The 25,598-nt window shown below is 37.6% G+C and overlaps 1 protein-coding gene across 1 annotated transcript in view; it reads right to left on the bottom strand.

Annotated features, from left to right (window-relative positions):
• LOC139691555 (proton channel OtopLc-like) overlaps positions 1–25,598 on the bottom strand; it is a 124,344-nt gene that overhangs the window by 4,414 nt on the left and 94,332 nt on the right. Inside the window, exons 2-5 of the mRNA XM_071589428.1 lie at positions 7,470–7,791; positions 4,372–4,486; positions 3,047–3,401; positions 616–770 (exon numbers count right to left, since the gene is read on the bottom strand). Of these exons, the coding sequence (XP_071445529.1) occupies positions 616–770; positions 3,047–3,401; positions 4,372–4,486; positions 7,470–7,791 (947 nt within the window). The remainder of the gene's footprint in view (positions 1–615; positions 771–3,046; positions 3,402–4,371; positions 4,487–7,469; positions 7,792–25,598) is intronic.

Genomic DNA, 25,598 nt, shown 5'->3' with positions numbered 1-25,598 from the left:
TCTTGCCTCATCATTACCTTCCTCAGATGTATTCACTATTTTTTTAAAGACTGGATTTTTTCAATCCCACTTACCCTGATATACTATATGTTTTTGGAAAAGACAACCAAGGCACAGTCATTGGAGATGGTGTCTGACCAAAGTTAGTCTAATAGAAATGACATATACGACCAAGCTGGAATGAAACTGAACATGTTCTCACTTAAGGAAGATGAAGTTTTTAAGAAATAGATAAATTGCTTAGTTTGGACTACTAGATGTACACAGTTGAACACTTCAGAGATGTTTTAGAAAATGTAAAGGAGTATTGTTGAAGCCAACAGATAATACCAATTAAAGACATCCCAATGAAGTCCATAAGCTGAGTTCAAATCAGCGAGGTTAGGGCCCCTAGTAGCTTAACTCTATCCATCTGGTGTCTAATACATGCACCCAATATTTTATCTATGGTATAAACAACTAAAGGATTACTGCAATGAATATCTTTCTTAACAATTTACATTTGTTCACCTTTTATGGAAGCAAATGGCTGAATTTTTAAAATTAGCTATGCAGATCTTATAAATTTGTGACAATTGATTGCAGAAAAATCAAAGAAAAATGTAAATATATTACCTGTGAATTGACAAAAAGGAAGTGCATCTGAAGAAACGTGAATAGTCCATTCAAAACTGGATGCACAAAGACTACATCACTGAGGCATGGGCCATCCATCATTGAATGCATAGCCATTTCCAATCCATTGTACACCAGGGTCCCCAAACCAAAGGCTGAAATAGATCAAGAGTATTTTAAATGATAAAATTGTGAACTGTGGGATCATAATTAAAAAAAAACCTCAATTGTTATTGACAGTCATGAAGAAATTTTCATGTCTGTCAAAATTCTATTGAATAACAATTGAGGCTACAAAGGTTTCACTTTGTCTTCAAACCACCTCCATTTTAAACTATTATGAATAATGAAATACAATCAACGAATAGACATTTACTTAATGTTCCTAGTCAGAAGCTTTCTATGAGATGCTTGTATTGTAGATCCTATATAAGTACTTGCCTGACACCATTCCACCCATGAGGGTAGTATGGTGTCTGGCAAGAGTTTTTGAACTTTTATGTTATTTGTATATTAGTTCTAATCATTGCTGATTAATGGCCAGGGTAGATACCTGGGCTACTCCCTGAAGGGTCCAGGTTTGATTCAGGGTGTCACCTTGGCACAATCTCTGCTTCACCCAAGCTGTGGATGATTTTTTTTAGTGTGCCCAAATCTTCTCAAGAAATCACTGGTAGGACCAGGAATAAGGAAATGGCCCCTTAACCTGATGGGTGATTATCCCATGCTGTATGTGACTCAGTATAAGGGCATGCTCTATCCTCACCCATCAAACCAATCCTTCAGGTTGATTGCAGAGTTGCTAATAAAAGTGTGTGTCTGGTCTCTGAATACCGTATTGAATGGTTTACGTATGATATCCTAATCAATTAAAATAGAGTGCATACAGACTTACATTTGCTTATTTTTGCAGATGTACTGTTAATAGGTACCATTGATTGATCCACTTCATGTGTCTGGAAAAAAAAATGAACCCAAGAATGTTTCTCAGATTAACATCTGTCAAATATTTAACTTGAAATTGTATTCATTCATATTTCAACCTTTGAGAAGAGTTGCAGTGTATATTTTAGAGTCCTAAATTCCAATTCTTCTTTTTTAGTATGTCAAAACGGAAGCCTGCCCAATAAAGTACTGAAGCACATCACATTTGGCCCTTTTGTTAGCCAGCATGTAAATTACCTGACAGTAGGACCATTGTGTGAGTACAAAATACTTAAATCATCTTTATTTTATCAAAAAATGAACATTGTAAACTTCATGTCTTTCAAATAATCTAATTATGGAAAGTGTGAATTAGGGGATTGGTTGATTAGCCATCTCTCTTTCATTGTTCGACTACTCCCAGTATTTTTCATTCTTATTCATCTACATATAGCCAACCATTATGAATGCCAATATCTGATAACCATTTCTTCCCCATCTTTCTCTTCCTTATTCCTTTCTGATACCTATTTCTTGCTGACTTTATTTTTCTTTGGATAGTTGCCTTCTATATTTTTAAATTTTATTAAAACTCTTTCAATTTTTAGACTGATGTTATTGAATTGAAATGTGATGTGAGGTTATCTTTTTTTCTGGTTATTTGTTACAATTTACAAGATGCTTTGCATGCATAGGTCTCCTTTCTGAGTCACCTGACTTTTTCCATACATACCTATGCCTTTTGTGGTGTCTAAACCAAGTGTTGGTGATGACTAACCCCTGTCTCCTGCAGAACTCAATTACCTTCTCCCCACAATCCTTTCTCGTGCTTAAACTGTAGTTCCCTACCTCATCACCATCTTTTCCTTTGCCTACCATCACATTCCAATCCCCCATAACTATCAAATGTTTCCCTGCAGGAACACACGTGATTATGTCCTCTAACACACACACATATATGTAGATATATGAGGTCTATCTTATAAATACATGAACTGGTGCGATTGGGCAGCCATGATGCAATTAAAAGTAAAATTAAAAATGTATATTTTAGTGATTATTTTAGCAGTATTATGGTCATATATTTGTTTGCTATTAATATGGAAAATATGGCAATTAAATGGAGAAAAAGTGCAAGGGTCCTATCACAATAATAATGTAGTATTTCTAGTGCTGCATATCCAATTTAAGGTTTATATAGAGTTAAATTATGATGGAATTAAATGATAATCTTAAAGTATAAAACAAGTGCATGCACTGAAAATATTTGATGCTTAAATGAATGTGTAGAATAAATATTAGCCAACAGGCATTAATAAATCTCAAAATATTTGTATAAAAAGAAAGTTGATTATTATTTTATCAATATCATTATATCTAAACATTCAATTCAAAGATACTTATGATCATCATCTAACATCCTGTGGCAGACACTGACTTGTCTAACTTTAGGATATGATATAATTTGTACCTAGTTCAATATGGGCCACTGAGCAAACACACTTACCTAATGCACCCACTCTTAGATAGAAACTAGTGGTAGAAGTCGCAGATCTGGAAATGTGGGCTTTCTTCAATGAACCGAATCTTCTGGACAAAGTTCCAATTTCTGTATCCCTCCACCTCACATTAGGATTCAGTTCGCCATCAGAGATGTCAATGTCATTCGTTGCCGGGATGGAGATGTGCTTGGAATCCAGTCCAAGTCCAGATGGGAGCTCTGAATCTGGTTCATAGCCAAGGTGCAGAGATCTTGAGGACTGAGTCGATGAGAGAGATGAGCAGCTATCGATCAAAACCCAGATGTAAATGCAGATGATGACAGATATGCTCCCCACGTAAAGATACAGCAAATAGACTCCCTGGAAAGGAATTATATTTTCATATTAATATTTGGTTCTGTTACATGCAAATTATTCGGAAGAAGAGGTAAGAAGCATGAAGGGGAGATTTAGTTGGGAATGTAGGGGTGGTTATTAGGATTTGGTGATGAGCTGAACCAATGCAGTGGGAATGAGAGAGAAGGATGTTGGGGAGAGAGTGTGAGAGGGCATTATGGGAAAGGGTGTACTCAGTGGGCCTTAGGAGATGAAGTGATATGATGGTATGGGGAAGGATTATATTGGAGGAAATCTAGAAAAACCTGGAGGTAGATGGGGTCCAAGTAAACAACCCTGCCATTGATCAAGATCATGAAGGTGGAGGAAATTGGTTTGCGGAATAAAATATTTAGCAAAGGGTGTAATCACTTTGGATAAAAAACTTTGAAGTGATTAACACAATGAAAGATAGATAAAATGCTTCTTCAAATTAGATATTTGAAAGCTTACAGATTTAGCAAATATCTTTTTTCAATTCCTGTATTAAAAAACCTTTTGGAGGGTATGATTAATCAAGTCAGGCTTGAATCTGTGGAGAAGGTACTTGTGAAGAATGTGAAATATTTGTAGATTTCCAATTTCAATGCTAATGGTATAGATATGGGCAGTTTCTCAAAATAATTCAAATATGTAATTGGGGCTCAGTTAAATAAATGTTTTGCATGAAAAGCAGGTGTGGGATCAGCATTAATGAAGCACATCACCATTTCAAGGATGCTTCTTCAACTTTTCATAATTCAATGTAGCCAGATAAACAGTCACTATGTCCTAATTTTTTCACATTATGTTACTCACATTGGTCACATTTATCTTTGCTGTAGAACATGATATTACTGTGGGTAACAGTTGGATCTTGCTATTTCCATTTTTCAAAGGCAGTTACAATAATAAATATAAAATTTTACCGTGGGCTAAGAGAATAATCCTATGGAGGTTAAGTGAAAATACCTACCTGGAAACTAAGAAGCTCTATGGAATTGTCCATAACCTCTGTGACACAGAACACCATCATCAGGACAACCAGAAGGATTCCATAAATAGAGCTTAGGAGTATCCAAAGGTGCCAACTGTAAAAAGAGAGGAATGGTTGATGAAAGTGCAGAGGTGACCATCATCAGGACCACTACATCAGAGAATGTGATATTCACCTTCTAATATTGGCCATTAGTATAAAAATAAATATCGAGGTTGTGATGATGTATTGAGGTGAGGATAAATTTCTGGTACATCAATTAATAATTAATGTATTTTTTCAAACTTTTATGGACTGCAGTTAAAATTACAGATGGCTCAGGTTTCAGTAAATTAGCAAATTCAAATGTGTTTGGTCAACATCATGACCTGAAACTGCTCATGCCCACAAGATACAGAAAAAAGTTGAGAGAAATTCATTTCTGTATAGCTAGCTGAAAGGTAAAAATTATTAAGATGAGAGAAATGGAGCGAGTGGAATTGCCCACCTTCCATGGAATCAGTATTTGTAATATGGAATTGAAGCAGCTCAACGGATATGAAGTGGAGAATAATTCAAGCTAAGAAGCTGCTTACAACTAAGAGGTATCTTCTATGCTAAAGGAGATTCACTTACAAATAAAGAACCAATATGTTAAAGTATTTGGGCGGAGTAAGGACACTCTGCAGATCAGAGGCATGAATCATTTGGAGAGAAAGATCAGAAAAAATTAGAAGTGTTAAAAACTATTATTGGAGGTAAATGCTGAGAATGAAATGGACACAGAAAATAAGAAATGAAGAATTATATGGATGTGGCAGTTAGGATATTGAGTGCATACTGGAAAACAAGGATCAATATAGATCGGATGCACATTGACACTATTAATTCATCAGAAACATCAGAGTGAAGCAAAAATAGAAGGTAAAGTAGCACAAGGCAGGCTGAGGGACAAATACATAGGTCTAATGAAGAGGCAGTAGTGGGTATAAAAAAACTTTTGATAAAAATAATTTATAACCTTTTTTCCTAAAATATTTTGAAAGTAATGTTGAACTTGAAGGCACTCGTGCTAAATTAGGGATCAACGCACACGCTATATTAGATGATATAAGACAGTGGATTATAAGCACTTAAGGTAGAAAAGAAATTCAAAATTAGTTGGCATATTATTACGAATTTTCATATCATGTGATGATGATGATTATTCCTTGAAACCCAGGTTGTGAGCTTGTTATTGTTCTGTGGTTTGTGTAAAAGTTTATAACAAATCAACCAAGTGATGATGCTTTATCACAAAGTCAAAACTCTAATCTAGTTAGTTGAAAAAATAATTTGAAAAATCAAAAAGCAATGGCCATTAATAGAATTTCCCCTACACAGTCCACTGAATTGGAAGATTTCAAGTGGGGCTTGATCCCATTCCTGGGAGATATCTCCTGCATACAAGATTTCAAATCATCTACGTACCTCACTCAGAGTAGACTTTTACTCACCCATTATTCTCTCCAGAATCATAAAATCATAATGGTAAAGATAAACAAGAAACACTTCTCAAATCAGGCATTTTGAAACTTATATGTGGTAGTTGCAAAATCTCTTATGTCTGTCAGACAAGGAGAAGTTTAAAGACACAAGCCAAATTACGTGCTAGGTGTCAAAAAAATTAGAATTACAACTCCTTCATTGCAAAATCTCTCATAGAATATAACTACAACATCAATTTTTCCTTGAAATAATGCACATCCACCCTAAAGGATTAAAAATTGATGATCTGGAGCCAATCGAGACAAGAAGGCACTTGGTAGACCCCTAAATAACCATTTGTTATAAGTAATTGTACCCGCTACCCTCCCCACTTCTTACCAAGCATCTAATCTTGAGGGAAAAAAATGAAACCAACACTTCAACGTATCTGATCTCCCACCCTCCCCATACCCCTCTACCTCGACCCCATGCCACGTCATAGCCAAGGTACAACTACCTCTTCCCTTACCCAAATAACACTGATCATCAATTTCAATATGCCCCCTTTCCTCACCTCCCAACCATAGCCACCCCCCTCTGTTCTGTCCTGAGCATTTATACACATATTCCAGTGCTGATCATAAATGAAATTAGTACCTTTTCATGCCACAAGTCAGATGGTGGGTTACTCTTTTGAGACTTAGGCACAATATTTAATTGGTGCAAGGAATATGGATAAGTACTTAACATTAGCAAATGCACAGTTTTGAAATTTGGAAGCAAAGGAAGTGATGAACCGGACATAAATTATGAAATATAGGGCTTAATGTCAACTATGACAGATCAAGTTAAATATTTGGGGGTAGTTCTAAAACCACGCCTTTCATGGGGAGCACATATCAGGATGCAAAGAGAACAAACGAGACTTAGACTTTTAGCAAGGGTCAGGACAAAGGAGCTTAAAAATGGCACAAAAGGAATTATTATGGCCCCGCAATATTTAGGTAGGAAAACAAACAAATACAAGATTAAACACTGAGTAGACATTTGGTATATTTGTATGTGCATGTGTATGTTAGTTGCTAGCATATATATTTGTATGTGTGTAAGTTAAATGGGTTTTGCATGAATGTATACATCTCTTTCAGCGTGAATTGGAATGAATTTGTTAGTTTTACATGTGGTTTTTTTCTGTTTTATGGGTGGTGGCCTAATACTCCCCCTTCCCCCCACCTACTAGCACTAGCCCTTGTGGTGGTTTCCGAGGTATTATGTGGATGTAGATCAAGTCAATGAAATGCTTTGTCCCTTTGAATAAAGTCTGCGGAAAAGTACAAAATATTTTAATATGGCTACTAAATACTTCCTCAAAGTGAAGCCTGAAACCGTAGAGGGCTTCTACACCTACTAATAATAATCCTTATTTTCTCAAAATTGATGTCAGGTTTTATGTACTCTCAATCCTCATTTTAACAAAGCCATGTATGTGTGAGCCAGTGTTGAGATTAATAAAATGACTTAATTAGGGATAAGAAAAACGCAATGCCTTTTTTTCCCCTCCTCCCCACTCTTTAGGTATTTTGCGTTTAAGTTGAGCTATAATATCAACCAATGGTAAGCCATGTACTCACAAGGGCTCCCTCTGCTCGGCGATGTCCCCGAATTCCCGCCCCATCGTTCCAGAGAGCACGCCGAGGAAAGTCTTGAGACTGAGTCCGGCGCAGCTCTTCCGCCCCGCCGCGCCTTCCGCCTCGCCCTTCTCCTCCTCCGCCGCACCTCCCTTCCCCGCCCCACCTGAGGGGGGCGAGGCGGGGGCGGCCTCTTTCTTGGAGGACGCACTGCCCCTTGGGGACCCTTTGGCGTGGCTCTTCCCGCCTCCCTCCGCGCCCAGCCGCGGCGAGCCGCTCAAGCTGTCCCTCTCCGCCGAGCTACGCCCGTGATGCTTGCCGGAACCTGCGGGGCGAACAAGAAAGAAACGATTGTCAGACGATACGTCCAGTGGGTTAGATCACTGAGCATTTACAATAAATAATTGCTGGTGGATCTTTGACCATTTTAGGGTCGTTCTACAATCGATCTTCAGTGTCAAGTCTCGTAGCTTAAGTCTCGCGAATGGTGCGAATCCTGAAAATGGCAGTTGGTCGACACTGATTGACTTGAACAGGAAATGTCTTCAGAGTCTAGTCTCAAAAGATAAAATGCAACCATCTTCTGTCAAGACTTAATACTCTTAGAGACTTCATTCCCTCAGCTATGAAATAACTCCAAGACTTCTGAGTAAATACCCATTGTAAGAAGGCTTTTAGTTCCTCAAGTGTTAAAAACAATAATATTCATACCTTTAACTTACAAAAAAAGCTAAGTGATGCAGTATGCATGCCTCTACGCGTAAAATTAACATCGCCCTCGTGCAAGTAACTCGTGAAGACAACGCTAAGCACCCAGATTGCGTATTCTACAAGGGCAATGGGTGACAATGGTTTCGTTCTGTTATTTGAGAGCAACATTTGTCACTAATAAAATATTTCAATGTCGAAAATATGACTAAATTAGCTCTCAGGTGATGATTGGGTGAATAAATATAAAAATGCTAAAACAGTCGTCATTAAGGGTTGATTAAATAGATGACCACGGGAATTGTTAATGCTTTGAATCTAAGAGGGTATTTATCAGGAGGTGATAAGCTAAGTTACTTCATAAATCAGTTGCTATGGCAAAATTTACTTACGTATGGTACTATTGAGGTAGTTTGATGATATTTAATTGTAAATCGTCGAGGAGAGTCATATTTTCTAGTGCATCTTTTCCTCGAAAGAATGCGCTTTTAATGTGGCCATGTTCATCTAGTATGGAAATTTAAGCATTTTTTTAATAAGGCATTTAAGAAATATCAGCTTCATCCAGAATTTTGATCTTTCAGTGTTCCGGTATAAATTCATATATGTACCTTATTAGTTTACGTAGTCAACAGAGATTGCAGTTAAAATCGCAATTTAGAATACAAGTTGAACACACGTAGACTTAAAATTTAAGTCTACGGCGTATCGCTGGTAGCATTCAACGTGGAAATTGGTTTGAAGATGACGGTGGAAGTAATCTAATATTGAGCAAGGCATATGCAATTGAATCAGAGCAATGAGGGGGGGGGGCAGTTTTTCCCTGTATCTCGTGCGATTTCCCTGGAAGTAGTACCCGAAAAGTCACGCCTTGGGTTTAGCTGGGTAGGTCGAAAGGAACTGTCCGGATTAGAGAAAGCTGTTAGGTTAGCTGAATAATCTACCCACTGGGCTGTACTCCACTCGTAAACTCAAAGCAGTAGAAAATACTATAATATGTTATCAATATTTCTTCCGCCATTGTTCAAACGTACTCGGAGCGTATGCATCAGGCATTCCAGTCATCTCAAAAGGGTCCTTTTTGGATTGTTTGCAGTTGTTTTTGCAAATTTACCTTTTAGTAGCCTGAAAGACATTTAAGTATGTCAATCAATACGGAATTCCGTGTCGAATGCTTTTCATACCAATAAAATGTTGAATTTTTCAATAAAAAATTATTTAATAAAAAAATTAAAATTGTAAAAGAGAAACATTGCACTAAAAACGTGGCGCAACAATGACCTCTATTGCAGTGAAAGCTAGGTTGATCTAAACTTTTACTCTTTTGCAAATTTATTTTCGTGGTTCTTATTTTCTCTTTGCCCACCGGGAATCCGAGTATAAAGTGTCAAGAGGTATTAATGGGAAAACGAGGGAGTGAAATCATTCATCATCTCCCGCTCACCTATTCTCCATCAAGTGATCATTAAAAAGTTGAGAAAATATTTATCGTCGAGCGAGCATCTCTCTCAATCAAGGGACAGCCTGTTGCGCCACATGGCGCATTCGTCGCGTCCCGAAATGAAATGACCGCGCGCATTTTCTCCTCGGCGTGCCGCGAAGCTTTTGTCTCGGCTGGAGACTCCAGCTTTCGTCTCTTCACGCCCGAGGGAGGACTATGAAAAGTTATCACAAGGCGGGATCTCTCTAGGAGGAACACCTCTTTTGGGGTCCGGGTTTATTTTCGCGTAAGCGACAACAGATGATTCGTTAGCGGAGTCGCTTTTTAACGAGAAGTGGAACGACTGCGTTTCGATCTCGATTTCGACTGGTTAGTTTTAATTTATCGTCAAGCGGGCCTTCAGCTCGATGGAGTATAGCAAGTCACCCTTCAGTTCCATTCCTTAATGATTGAGTGACAGGTTACAAAACTCAAAACGTGCCCAAAATAGGCCGAGTGGTGTCTTTAGGATATGAATTCCCTTCTCAAGTGTTCCAACATTTGGTCATATTACACCGTTAGCTCCGTGCACCCACTTGCTTCTTTAGCTCCAAGAGCAAAATTTAAAACTGTACTCGATCACTCCCCCATTATTGCACGAGGTAGATTGGCCCGCTGCCCGCCCCCCATCCACCCCCCATCCTCCGTATTCCTCACCCTGCAGCCGGCTACTGTAAATACTACCCTCTTTTTCGCTCCACGGTTTCTCAATCTTAATGGCCACTTAAGCTTCGGAAAAAATATTAATCGCCCTCTTTTTTTCACGGCCGAATGCGCTACCTGAAATTTCCATCCGTATCAACAATCACCGTTGCTCCACGAAACCACCATCGTTCCTCAATTACTTTATTCCTAAAAAAACCGAAATTTACACTGTACCCTTTGATTACCGTTTTGTCACAGCAATAGAAGTCCTCCCAAGGTAGATAATTCTATCTATAGTACATATAGATTTTAGATGTCATTTTTTTCACGAATGATAAGGGATCAGAATAACATTGTCCGACTGCGGCAGGGTCATATTCGGGTCAAAATTAGTCGGATGTGTATTCACCCCCTCCCACACACCAAATCGGTGGCTTGCAGGTTACTTAAATAAGAAATAAAATAATAATATGGATAAGCAGGCAGCAATGAGATGAGAACCCGGGAGTTGAAATATATTTGCCTGCAAAGGGCTTTTGAATCGCCCGGGCTAACAAAATCAAGTACACTAATGACCAATGGCCACCATTCACTCCTCCTCGGCACATCTCTACTTAAAATCCATTAGGGGAAAATAAGACAAAAACATAGAGAGAAAAACAAAAAAAATATCACAAAAGAGGACATAAAAAAGGAAACTTACACCTTCCTTTCACTGAAGAAGGTGGCTGCGCCAATGAAAAGTTGGGCTCGTGTGGGTTTCTTTTTTTGTTCTCTGCGTTTTCTTGTTTTTCATAAAAAAGAGAAGTGTCCTAACCCTCAGTCTCTCGACATTTCAGTTGTTTTTGGGGTATTTTGTAGGTTTAGATGCATAGAAATCACTGTCCGGCCACAAAACACATTAGTCCCCCTAAGCGGAACTTGAACTCATGTTCCCATTGTGAATCAGCCGAGTTTACTCGGATGGACGGACGAATCTGAATCTCAAAATGAAGGAAGGACGCAAGAAAGATAAGGCGCCAAAGAGGGAAGGTCCAAAAAAAATGAATCGACCCTATTACCCCCACTGTGCACAGATGGTATATGGTATTTCTCCGGAATTCGCTAAGCCTATCGGAGCCAGAGAAAGTATGAGAAGATAAATCATTATAAAAAAGTTTTTAGAAACTTGTTAGCCGAGGTATCACATTTAACCTGTAGAATTTTGATCACATTTTGAGGTTGTGTGGTCTCCGCGATGAATCTCGACACCTCATTAAAATCGTTCCCCTGCAACTGATGATACGAGGCCTCGTTCTCTCATCAAAATGGCGAAAAAAGGTATGCAATTTTTTATAGCCTAAGTTAGACTTCAGAGTGTACTGATAGAATACAACGAGTTGTAATGAGCAAAATAAATATAATCTGAATCCAATTTGTTTCATTATGCATAATAAATTCACAAGAGGGCAGAGATAATTCTGCAGGGAACTCGTCGTTTTTGGTATTTCATATCCGACGTTTTTACAACCAATTTTTCAGATGGTTATCTAAGAATCTTAAATTATTGGAGCTTGACGGACAATAGGGACGTATAGTCGTCTTTGTGTCGGTTTTAAGTCACCGTTATTCGTAATACATTTTTCGGTTCTCGAGGAGCTAGATTTGTAAAACGTTTTTTGACACACTTAGTAGTGTATTCAAAATATTAGAGCAGCTAGGCTGGGAATCACTCACGGATAGAAGGTTAAATTACACATTAAATCTCTTGCATTAATTGGAAGAACATCTCTTCAGCGATGATGTTGAAAATGTATTATTACCACCATCGTGCTACGGTATGAGAGATCATGTAAATAAAATTAAAGAGATTAAGGGTAGAACACATAGATTTAAGATGTCATTCCTTCCACGAACGATAAGGGATCAGAATAACATTGTCCGAAAGCAGTAGGGTCTTATTCGGGTGAAAGTAGTCTGGTGTGTATTCACCCCATGCAACACACCCTAGTGGTGGTTTGCAGGGTACTGAAATAAAGAAAAATAAAAAGAATTCTGTTGACTTTTAAGAAAATCCTACTGCAGTTAGCAACTCGTAGGCTTGTTTTGGAAGGTAAGAGTAAGAGCTCACCACGTAGTAGACCCAAGTTTGCGTCAAGTTCGCATATTTTGAGTGGATTTGGGAAATTTCGGGATTGACTTTTCCGGAGATATCCAGTGGAATCAACCGAATTCAAACCTGGGCACATAGACAAAAGTATATCAGGTCACAGTCAAAAACCTTTCTAGAAAGGGTACAAAAGAGGGCTGTCCGGAGCATTGCAGGTATCAGTAAAACGTATTTCCTACAGAATATGCCTACTTTGTGAAGTGCAAAATACTAATCTCCCCTGTGTTCCCATATTAGGGGCTGAAACTTCCCAGCAAATTCACACCAAACAAGGAACACCACTAAATACTCGTGAAACCCGTAAAATACCACCGGCACCACCGTACACCTCAGGAAGAATCAACTAACTTTCTCAGACAGAAGCCCGTAGCATGCGATTATTAACCTTTGGAAAAAAATGCCATCTCATCTTCAAGCAATTCATTCCATTCACACAATCGAGAGCTAAGAACAAAGCCATCTTTTTAAACGAGTCCGAAACAATAACAGAATTATGAAGTACAAAAGTACATGTAGTTATACATGTAGTTATATATATGTACCCCTGAATCACCTATTTTTCTATATTTTAATTATCTTTTCATTCATATCTGTGTAAAATACATGTTCGTATTTTTGCGGCTGTTTGCTTTGACCCTCTTCCACTTGTTCGTCCTGGCGTTACCACGCAACCTTAAATGCAGAAAACGAACAAGTGAAAACAACTAGACTATCGCGTCGAGTTATTCTTGGGGCCCGTTTAATGAGTGGGCATTAAAACGCGATTTAATTTTGACGTTAATGATATTGTTAGCGTTGTAATGCACGGATAAAAACTGCAATTAGAGATGACACCAATGAGTGCGCAGGAAAAAATCAAGTCGGCGGGCGTGAAATTCAAGTGCACCTAATTAAATTAAGACTTCACACACGAAGAGTATGGATCGAAAAGTAACCCGCAGGTGAAAGAAGAGAAGGGAACTACTTCCAACATCCCCGTAAATGTGCGGATTTCACCCACCATAAAGCTGGTAGTCCCTACCAGGTGGTATCTGCGCACGGAAATTCTTCTTGTTGGTGTTAGGCCTCGATTTTGCGGAGATTTACACGCAGTTTCCACTTCCTTCGACGTTGGAGCGCGTAGTTCTGTTTTACGATTCGAGTAAAGCACTCTTTCGACGGTGGTTCGAAAAGCTTAGCTTTTTCCTTAACCCTACAACGATCGGGATATTAACGGGAGTGGCAGAAAGTTCGCTCCAAGAAGACTTGATTACATATTTTGACTGGTTCGAGACAAAGAGTATATGGGGAGGGGGGAAGGAAGCCAGGAAGACTTCAAACATATGACGGTCCTTCTTTGTCTTGCTCGAAAACAAAAGAGGGACGGATCACACCTGCTTCCCAAAGCCACGTCAAGAATTTACCCATTTTACATTGCGACGATCCCTTGGGAAGAATTTCTAACTGCGCATACGGTGGAGTGTTGACGTGATGGGGGGGGGGGGGTTAATGTGGTGTACTATTCCTCGCGAATAGGGCCTTTACAGCCGTCTCGGGTCGCTTCTTCCTGGTCGAGTATGGGGTCTGAGTGATGGGAGGGGAATTTGTAAGAAACCGCTTCCAAATTCTAGCACTCCAGACCCCAGAATTCCCCTTGTGTTCTATCCCTGAACAATGCGGAATAATGAGGTGGATTTTGCTACCCATTTTCCTCGCGGAATGGACGTTTCCTGATTCTTCCGTCAACACCAACTATTTTACGAACCACGCCGTTCGCCTATGTTTATATGCGCGATGGTCAATTTGAGCGTAAGATGTTTTAAAGGCGCGGAAAGAAGAACACACATAAGTTCTCCCGTTGTAAGGGGAGGCTTACCCTTCGCGGCAAAGAAATTTCGCGAACTGGGGCGTAGGATTTTCATTTCCATTCAAGCTGGGGACCATACGCCGCGCATGGCGCGTTCGGCAGAACTTTTATTATAACTTTCTGAATAGTTCAGACGACTGAACTCCTTGGTCTTACAATGCGTAAGTATATGAATTTAGGTGAATGATGGACTTTTTCATTTTAATAATATTTTAAAAGTGCTCATTTAGGTAACATATTATAGAAAGATATGTTAAATATGAGCTTCAGTACCTTTAATGAGTACCGGTAAATAGGTTTTAATTTTTCAAAGGTTTAAAACAGATACAAATATATATTCAAGGTCTATGTTCAGAATAATGTTATAGGCTAAAGTTATGAGAAAACACTTGGCAACACTTAGGTGTAAAACATGACAACAAAGGTTTATGGTGTCCTGCATTTTTTATCAACGTTTTGGAATTCGCCAGCCTTGGGTTTTTAAATATTTTATACCGCCACTTCATAGACTTACTTATATCATCGTTTATTCATTCCTTTCGCTCTAATTTGGTTAAATTCCTCCTATTAAATTCACCAACATTTGGTGAACACCCCAATAGCACCTAGTTAACGGGTGAGCATACGGGCGATCGCGAAATCAATTGATCGTTTTAGAATAATGTTTCCCTTCGACCTCACAGGGTAAACAGGATAACAAGGAAACACAATCTTATGTAACATTGAGAATAAAAATTGGCAAAGGATCAAAAATTAATTTGCGATCTACTTACACTGCGGATCTATTGAAAAATGTGTGCTTACAAGCAATATTGTCCATTTAAAAAACTCGGACGAATATCTCAAAACAGTAAAATAATTAAATTAAACGCACAATATACGAGTGCTGTACATTACTTTGTATGACACATAATTTATGATTTTAATAATTGTTGGACGTGAGTAAAAACGATTAATCAAATGAATTATATTTTTTCCAAATAAAATTTTGGTTATCATTAAATGTAACCAGATTCGCAGGTACATACTCGCACTTTGATACAACTTTTATTTTATTTATTTATGTACCCCGAAAGCCACCACTAGGGTGTGTGGCAGGGGGTGAATACACACCAGAATAATTTTACCCAAACATAACCCTACCGTGGTCGAAAAATGTCACGTATTATGATCCCCTATCGTTCGTGGAAAAAATGACATATTAAATATATCTGTTCTACACTTAATCCCTTTAATTTTATTGACATTATCAAGGAAGACTTGAAAGTGTTTTGGACCATGTTGGTCACCGTAGTAGGTACAAATGAAGAAGGATTGCGTCAGGCAAAGGGGCTTTCACAGAGATAATTGGTGACAGCGATGTTGAGTCGGGATGCTAAGAAAATATTAGCGTTCGCTATACTTTGTAAGGCGCGGAAATATGGCCATTGAAGCAGGATGATAGGCGTAGATTGGAGGAATTTGAATTGTGGGCGGAAAGTTTGTTGGGAGAAATCCAAAAAAGGTAGGAAAAGTGGATGCAAAGCATTTTGATTGGCAATGGGATGTTGAAGATAGTGTCATAGGGGAGAATGGAGGTAAAATGTACGCGAAATTGACGAAGGGTTTATTGCGTTGCGTGGCGTCAGTTTATGTCTTGTCAGACGATGCTAAGAAATGTAGGAGTGCCCAGTCTCTGTCTATCCAACCCTTATTTCAAGCGTTAAACTGCCAAGTAATAATTATCTTTAATTTGTACGCGGGTGAATTGATAAAAGTTGTCTATTAATTAATTTAATGCGACTGCATTTTTTGGTAGATTTCGAAGACTATCCATGTCCCGTAAAGGTGCTTATTTTACCTAAAGAATGCAGGCAGACCGCGTCAAAGCACAAAGCGATCATGCATCTACTATTTAACCTTCACATTATCCTCCTTCGTCGTGCAAATAACCTCATTGTTGAAATGCTGACTTCTCAAACTTATTATGCAACGATGTTTACCGCCCGGGCTACTTGGAAACCATTACCCTTGCATCATTGTTAATAATGCAATTGGCGTGACCTCAATACCCGTGAGTAAGCGGTTATAGGCGGACAATAGGGGTAAAGAGAAGGGAATTCAAGGGGAATGCATACTTTGTACAGTGGTCATGATTCCCGTTTCGGGCATGTCGAGTGCACTACAATCATAATTAAGGAGAATGGACCGTGAGGGCATCAATACAAGAGTGTGCGGTTGAAATCCTTGGGGTCCTTATACTAACAGAACTTTTTGATGCAAAAAAAATGGGTACAATGGCCGTTTTTGTAGTCTCATTGAACACCATTAAGTACACCGAGGAACTCTCCATGTAGCGCCAGTCATCATTAGCTCGTCATGGATACCGAAATAGTATGGTAAACAGTGCCCGATGAGTTATTTCTGCATTTTTTTCGCTCCTCTCGTTTTCATGGATTTGCCTAGCGTTCGAATTGAGTTCTAGGCAATGATGTTCATCTACGCGTATGAACTGTATTTCCTACGTCCGCGTGTGAACTACACCTAGGCAGAGTAAACTCGTAGAATAACCTATGCGAAATTTGACAATGTTTCAATAATATTAGTTTTAATATTTAATGCTTCAATAATATTAATTTTAATAGTCATCAATATTCATACAATAGACCCCATCAAATAGAACTCATCGGACATACAAACATAATATTTGATTTTCTATTGTTTATTTGGGAGTTAGTTCAACAACTTGAAATTGAAATATTTCTAAGTCGGATATATGAATGAATATAGGTGCTAATAGTTGATGATTGGGAGAACAAATATAACAATAAAAACACAGCCATGATTTTTTAGTATAATAATTGAGAATCACAGGAATTTATAATTTTTGTTTATATATATACATATATATATATATATATATATATATATATATATATATATATATATATATATATATATATATATATATATATTGTTATTCAAAGACAGACGATTAGCTAATCCAGCTGGTAATTTAATCAACTGCTGTGGTAAAAATTATCGTATAATACCATCTGGGTATTTTAGTGGTATTTAATCTAGATATAATAGAAAGGTCTGCCTTTTTCAATTAATATTTTCATGAAAAAATGGAAATTTAATTTTATTTTATGTTGAACACACATCGAAGAATAATCAACTCCTTTTACCATTTTGATCTTACGGTTAGTTCATTAAGGTATCAATTATTGAATCTGCCTCAGTAGGTTTAACTGTCTACTTAGATTACAGCTGTAATCACTATGTAGATTACGATTATGGGGAAAAGTTATTTGTGCCAAAAGTAGTGTCGTGTTTAATTACCCCTGCCACTCACCCTACCGGTGGTTTGCAGGATACCATGTATAGTATAGTATTGTAAAATTCGTAGACGTAGCATTATAGTCTGCGTCGTATCTCTGGTTGCACAACTGAAAAAACTCCATGCTTGATAAGTTTCCCCGCCAAATGGAAGAAATACTCTATATATATATATATATATAATATATATATAATATATATATATATATATATATATATATATATATATTTCCTACGTCCGCATGTAAACAACACCTAGGCAGATATATATCTTTTCAAGTTCACATGCACTGTTGTTTTCAGAAAATATTAATCTTTTTCTGGGAAAAAACTTGAAACGAAACACTCCTATTTTTGAGGATTATTTATATTATCGAGGATTATTTATATTATCGAGGATTATTTATATTATCTTGGATTATTTCATTATCATTCTATCACCAGATATTACTATCCATAGCAAAGGTGTGCAACATTGGTGAGTTGAGGCCGAAAGGCACAATCTACTGCTTGTATTCGATCTCTATGGAATTGGTTTGATTGCTGAATTTGATAGAGTGCAGCATAGAGGAGTCGTTGTTACGATAAACTTGGTAGCGTATCTAGATTATTAGAGGATATAGGCTCGGACTCACGCACAGAGAGAAAGTTAAATTACAGATTTTAATCCCTTGCGTAAATTCAAAATAGATTTCTTCAGCGATAATTTTGAAAGGTATGATTAGTTTCATCGAAGGAGAGATCGTGCCAATAAATTAGAAACATCAAGTGTAGAACCAACAGATTTAAGATGTCATTTTTCCTACGAAAGACAATGGTTCAGAATAATTGTATACCAGTGCGCTTGAGGGAAATATTATTTTTTAAATTCTAAGTACCCTAGACTGTAATCACTGTTTTATCTTAGTTTATTTTATTCATCTTCTTGTTACTAGGAGATCGTCCCGCATGAGTTGAGATGTATGTTAAACATAGATACCGTAGTGCATACAGCTGTAATTAACTTTATCTCAATTATTTGAAATGGTTTTCATTTTTATTGGTTGTCTCAGTTCAAGGTTGGGTGAACTCAAAACCCATTATCGCAACTTATTGAGAAAATTTAATATTGATGCTGAATGTCTAGTGTAATATCACCCCCTGCTACACAACCTAGTGGTGACTTGGAGGGTACCAAGGTATGTAGATGTTAGATGTCATCACTTCAGGTCTCCATTACTTGACCTATTTTCTCCTCTCAGGTAAAGGTGAAGAAAGCAGGTTGGCATAAAATTGTGTTAAAAATGTTGTTGAAATACCATCATTCGAAAATGGTGGTGGAATGGGTCTGGTTAAATTGGGCACTCAGAAAAGTAGCTGTTTTGATGACAGAATAATTTCACGCATCTAAAATCAACAGGAAATATGCTTTGCGCCTGAGTCAGAGAGCGACTCGTGATGAAACGGCTCGCCCAGATTCCACTCCTGTCTCCCTGGGGGAAAACACAGCCACCGCGAGGGAAATGTGTAAAGAGAACCGCTTGTTTTCCTCTACTTTAACTCCTACTCAAAAGCGTATCGTAATAAAAATATTAAACGGTGGTACACATTTAGCAAATCTCAAGCGGATGCTTTTTTTCAAAATATAAATAAAAAATATTTTTCGGAAATATCAACTTAAAGAAAAATACACCCACAGCATTAAAATTTTACATGGTCAAATTCTAATTCATAATAAAGCTTCCTTAGCTCGCCAGCGGTTTCTTAGAAATGCTGGATTTCACAATTCTATGATGCAAAGGTAGGGTTTCTGTAACACCGTAATACATACTAACGCAGTCTGACATGTATGATGTTATGTATTCGTTGAGAATCATTTTTTATTTTTTCATTTCCTTCTCTAAGTGAATGTACTTATTTAATTCATATAAATATTTAAGTTACCTATGCTCCCATTATTATTTCCCCACAATTGCTGCAGTACCTAGGAACAAAATGCATTTTTTGTCCCCACTTTTTCGTGGAATGTGCTCTGCTTGTGGTCTAGAAGAGAATATGTATGTCTGCAGAATGAAGAAGGAAATAGAAAAATGTACTGTTATACATTTTGTGATCATCGTTTATATTTTAGCACAATGTGCGATAAAAGCTAGGATGTACTTTCGTAGAACCTAATAGCTTGTCTTCAGAATGGTTAAGTATGCCCTCAAAGCACGTGGTGCCGTCGAAATGTTCAATGACGCTACCATTTCGGATTTATTAGCTCGTATCACCCATTAAAATTGAGCCGGATAATGCGAAAAGAACAATGCAATGTGTTCTTGGAATTTAGAGTGAGGAGATCGCAAAAAATCGCATTTGAATGCATTTTTTGCGTATTCCCGGAGGATATAATTGTTAAGTGAGCATAAAATAATACATTTCGATTATATTCTACATATTAACCTCAGGGTCATGACTTAAGAACATTTTTTACCCTTTGAAAATCGTTAAACAAAATTTGCGCCTGGTGACCGCGTCGAATATCCTATCTCGAATTCTTACAGTGCCATTGAATTTTGCAAGCACGATAAAAATCAAATGTGCTTAATATAATTTCCAGGTGAAATTAAAAGTTTCCCTAATGGACGGTAATCCACTGCTCAAGTCCCTTTTGAATGATTACAGGGTAACATAATGTAAAGTGCTACATTCCCAACAGTTAGCGGTTCAGTGAATGTGCTATTTGAATATCTTTCGACGTACTTGTTCACGCCAAAATTAGGTATCCAATTGGTATTTAATCTCTTTCCAAAAATAAATTGGTATATGTTATTTGTGCAAGGCATCCGTGTTGAGCGCCATGCATCATAAACGATTTTGCTATGGTTTTATTTAATTAAGTATTACAAAACACTATAGGTGATATTTTCCCTCTCCATTCTATTTTTTCGTCTATCCAAGGAAAAAGAGTGGATTCGGCTTAAAAGATTTACATGAAGCATCTATATAGAGATTTCGCACAGCATTGATAAATATGTAATATAATGGAGGCTATTTTCCCTATGGGATTTTAAGCTTTGATCTTGATATCGTGGAACAGGTTTTAGGCTCTAAACCTCTGTTGCCTTATCTCATTCTCCTTTATCTCGTCGACCGACTGTTGGGAAATCTGGGGTTTTGTGAAGAAGAGAATGACGAATTTGAATGGGATCCCGGTCAGGGCGAATGGTTTTTTTTATTTTGAAATTGTTGCATTGCTATTTCTAGTTGTTTTTACCTCTCTATCAAGTTTTATTATATTTAATATCGAGACTTTCTAGTGCATATTCGCGAGTACTTAGAACTTTTGCCTTTCAGGTGACTGGAATCCGGGAGGATGAAGAAAGACCGAAGCGGGATCGCCGCATTCCTAATCTCAGCAGCTACGGGACCGCACGACGTTCCTTCTAGCTGACGGCGACTGCTTACAACACTCGAGCACGGGCAGGGACACCGCCGACCGAGACCTACTACCTTCGGGAATACACCTCAGCACGAGAATCTAATGCAAAGGACGCCGCAGTTTTTGATCGTCCACGGATATGAAGTTTGCCATTTTTGTCGCCTGACCAAGGTAAAAACCTTAAATTTTTGGCCATAATTTCCTAGCAAGTCTTTCAGAACTCGCGATCACACATTTCTTAAGCCATCACAATAAATCGTTTCCGTTTGGTGAAACGGCAAACTTTATCAAAATTGTTTATCAAATTGTTGTCGTTGATATGGCAATATCGAGATGTTTATTTACGAAATTTGTTAACAATGGCAATTAGAATTTGATGAAATACGCATCATAATTTATTAGTTTTGCGTATTTGAAACCCGTGATAATGTTGTGGGACCATAGTAATAATAAAACATGAAATAAATATAACCAGTCGTAGATGATTAAAACTTCAGTCCAGTCCAGGTGGATTTTATGGTGCGGCGTTACTGATTTTTCAATACACACAATATCAACTAATACAGTTCTAAGTTCTTAACGTCGGTGAAATGTTCAGCGTGGTTTTTAGTGATTATATGAAAGAAATAATTGAAATGCAACATTCTGAAGTCGTTCGCCTTAAAAATAGTGAGTACGATTTTATTTCTTTATTTCATGCGTTGATTTCTTGGTAGGATATACATACATCCACGTCCAATTGACGGAGGTGGTACGGCTAATGAGACCTTTCTTTTTTTACCTCTCTATGTCGATATCAAGTTTTATTATATTTTATATCGAAACCCAACAGTGTTTATTCGCGAGTTCATGTAAGGTTTACTAAACCAATAAGTACGTTAAACAAATATGACCATTAAATACGTTAGGAGATGGGTGACAGAGCATTATAAAAGTGTCCTTTGTCCCAATAGTAAATTCTGTGTCATTATTTTCTCGGTGAAGTTTTCAAGACGACTTAAAATTTCAATGAGGTAAAAATCTAGGGCTTGCATACCCATGGTATGGCTTACACAAACAATGCCTTTTAAAATTCACGTCGGATAGGAAAGCACGACGAAACCCTGTCATTTTCATGCTGCCCCACTTCTCCTCCAAGGCGTAGCAATTGGAACTCAAAAGAATGAGAAGAGATTTGACAGATCTGCGAGCGGAGCGCTACTCTGTAGCAATCGGTGCGTCAAAGGGTTAGCGTGCTTGGCCTCGTGAGACTCGAAAGACATAAATACTCCTCTCAATGGATTTTATGCATCAAATGAATATATGGTCCATCAATATTTAACATCTGACAAACATGTTTATAATTAGAATGATTAACGATGCTCCTTATATTGATGTTGGATGATTTATAAAAATTCGTTCGCATCGAGAGCCTGTTGTGAATCTTGATTCACCTTCGTCCAGGAAAATTTTCAAGTATGTGAGGCGAAAGCAATGTTCTTTTCGTATAAGATCAATTTTAAATTTATGTTTGACCAGTGCACATTTTAAAGCATGTAGTATTTTAGACTTTTTTAATTATGAACAATACGCCACTATCTTTGGTTGATAACAATAAGAGACAACTTGTTTATTGCATTTTTGTTGCTGATATGGCACTATCAAGTTGTTTATCTTTTCGAAAGTTCTGGACAGTGGCAGTCTGAAGGTAATGTTATCCACGAAAGGATTCGGTAGGGCCTCATATTTCAAATACGTAATAAATGTTTTATCGGTATGACAATAATGACATACGAAGTAAATACAATTAGTCGTAGATGCTGGAAACTTAACTTAGAGATATGCGTGGTAAATGCCAAACGCATTTTGTTCAGGACGCTATTTTCTTGTACACGACGGGGAATAAGAAAACATTTGGATCAAGTCATCCATATCTCCCAAGGTAATGCCGGAAGGCACATGTATTTTTGACCAAATGGAAAAACTTTTCATGATCAATTGAGTATTATATGGGATTTTTCGTTATATATTAATTTACATTTTCAACTGCGTGCTTCGTAGAATTAATTAATTACTAAATCATACTTCAGATATCTCGTTAAACTTACTCTTTTCAAGAAAAAGTTACGAGAAAACCACCATAGAAAACGCATTTATTAGTTCCAGTGCATACTGGTGATTACAATCTCCCTAGGGGACTCTTTTAGAATTTTTGAAATATCCCAGGTTACTCGAATTTAAAGTATAAAATAAATAGGCTCATTTAATCGAAGTGGCTCCTCGGGATACCGCCAGAAACAATATTATAGGAAATTGGAGGGGTTTAAAAGGTCGATGGAGGTTTTGGGATCGATCTCGTGAGGATGGATCGACCTAGACGGATGGAGAGTCGGAAAAGGCATTGCTGGGGAAGGGAGTAAGACGGGGGTGTCTATTATCACCCGTGCTTTTCAATTTACACGTAGAGGAAATGATAAAAGAGGCATGGGGAGAACTTGAAGAATAAATGAAGGACGGTGCCAGAACTTTCAGTTAGGTTTCCTGATGATGAAGATTTAGATAGCCAACCAGCCCTGAGATTACAAAACATTGCTGAGTGCATTAGAAAATCAGCGTGATAGGTTTGGGATAAGATTTTTTTCAAAGACAACGGTTTTAGAGAAAAGGCAAGGATATAGCTTTTAAGTGATGTATATAGCGTAAAATTATTTAGAGGTGTTGGAATGCTTTGGGCATTCCGAATGAAGTTGGCGATTTGTTTGATTAATTAGTACAAAGTGGGATTTTATTAATATACACAATAATTTTCTAAGGTCTGTAATGAGTAACCGACTCTATCAGAACAAAGGGAATGTGATAGCATTCCTTACGTTCGCAGGCACTTGAGTCGCTTTGAGAGTTCGTAATGTCCGTCTAATATTTAATGCCATTATGACGAATATTTCACCCTTTCCGACCTAAAAAATTTTAGTAAAAATGTCTTGTATCTTTGTTAGGTCGGGAACTTTTCACACCACCCTCTTAAGTATACATACATATGTGTATACATATGCATATTTTTCAAATACATATTCTTTGTTTTTGGTTTTGGTATGCGGGATGTTTACTAGTGGGAAACCTTAATTTAAGAAAGCACATAAATGCAATATAAATATACGACGAACTTCCTGTTTTCGTTGCCATAAATGGACATGCGTAGCAGGGTGGCGTGAAACTCAAGCGAGCACATAAAAAATCGATCAAGTCACTGAGCGGAAAAATGGGTGGTAAGCAGCCAGCCGAGGAAAAAAAACGAACGATTAAAAAAAATGTCTTTGACTTTTTGCCACTGCCAAATTTCTAAATTCCGCCGTTCGAATTCGGAGGTCGTTAAATAAGCGCTTCCGGACCTTGACATCCGTCCATTTTGTACTTTTTTTCTTTTTCGTTTATCCAGATATCAATCCAACCAGAGTATTCTCTCTTTTTTAAAGGTAGATTTTGTACGGTCCCTAAAAACTGATTATTTTTAAGCGTCGTGGGAACTTGCTGTTTTTTTACTTAATTTCTTCGTGACGTCTGCCTGCCTTCAAGCTATTCCAAAAACCCACTATCTTCCTACTTCTTAGCTGCTTACATCCAACCATCTCCCTTCTATATCAAGTCTTAATCGGCATACCATTGTTCCTCTCAATTTTTTCTGTATTTTCTGCCTTCTTCGGATTTCTCCCAGTAAATTCCTTTCTCTAGCACAATTCTTCTCCTAATGTCCCCATTACATTGCCCCATTTCCTCTTAAAGAACTCGCCAAATACATGAACTGCTCCACCTGTTTATTAAGTTTATTTCCTCTTACTTTAATGTTTTTAACTTGGCTTTCCTACTCCTCCAGAATCTCATTTCTTTTGCTTTCATAATCTTACCGGTTATGCGACTTTAAATAGCTCACCCTATTCATCCACCACTAAACAAAATCTTTACTCCAAATAATTCAGGGCCGTTTTTGAGGTTCAAATCACCTTCCCATACCTAGACGAAAATAAATATCGGTAAATAAAAGGAATTTACCTTCTTAACTGGCCAAATATGAGGATACATACCCATATTTTAAGTATCAACATGAATGCGAAAACGTAATTGCACCAGTGTCAAAATGAAGGATATATGACAGCGGCTGATCCAAGGGGGGAGAGGGCAGGGGCCCTTGAGGAATATCTCTACCATTAATAAAATTCAAAACAGATATTACTGATGGGCCATGTGATACTTTTGGATAACATTTGGGTCGCAAGAATTGCACTTTATACGACAGAGTTCATTGCGGTCTCTAAATTAGTTCGTTTAAATTAAAGTTTAACATGATTTTCAGATTAAATAGCATGAAAAAAGGTTATGCAATTATTTTTGCTCACGTTTGAAAATCGGGCCCATCTTTTTTTCTCCATCTGTCCAACAGATTTTCTAGGTCCTTTAGAGGAATGTAGTTGAATCACATACAAGTACAAAAACACTTGCATTTAAGCGTGGAGTGGGAGGTTTTCGGGATGTGGGTGTGAAGAAGAAGGGAAAAAAATGAAATGGACGGAAAGGGAAACAAAATCTGAAGTCATAGGTATGGTAAT

Source organism: Hetaerina americana, unplaced genomic scaffold, assembly GCF_022747635.1.
Source record: "Hetaerina americana unplaced genomic scaffold, ioHetAmer1.1.p SCAF_38, whole genome shotgun sequence".
In the NCBI taxonomy this organism is placed as follows: domain Eukaryota; kingdom Metazoa; phylum Arthropoda; class Insecta; order Odonata; family Calopterygidae; genus Hetaerina; species Hetaerina americana.
Note: the sequence above shows the minus strand (reverse complement) of the source record. Positions and strands in the feature narration are given on the sequence as shown.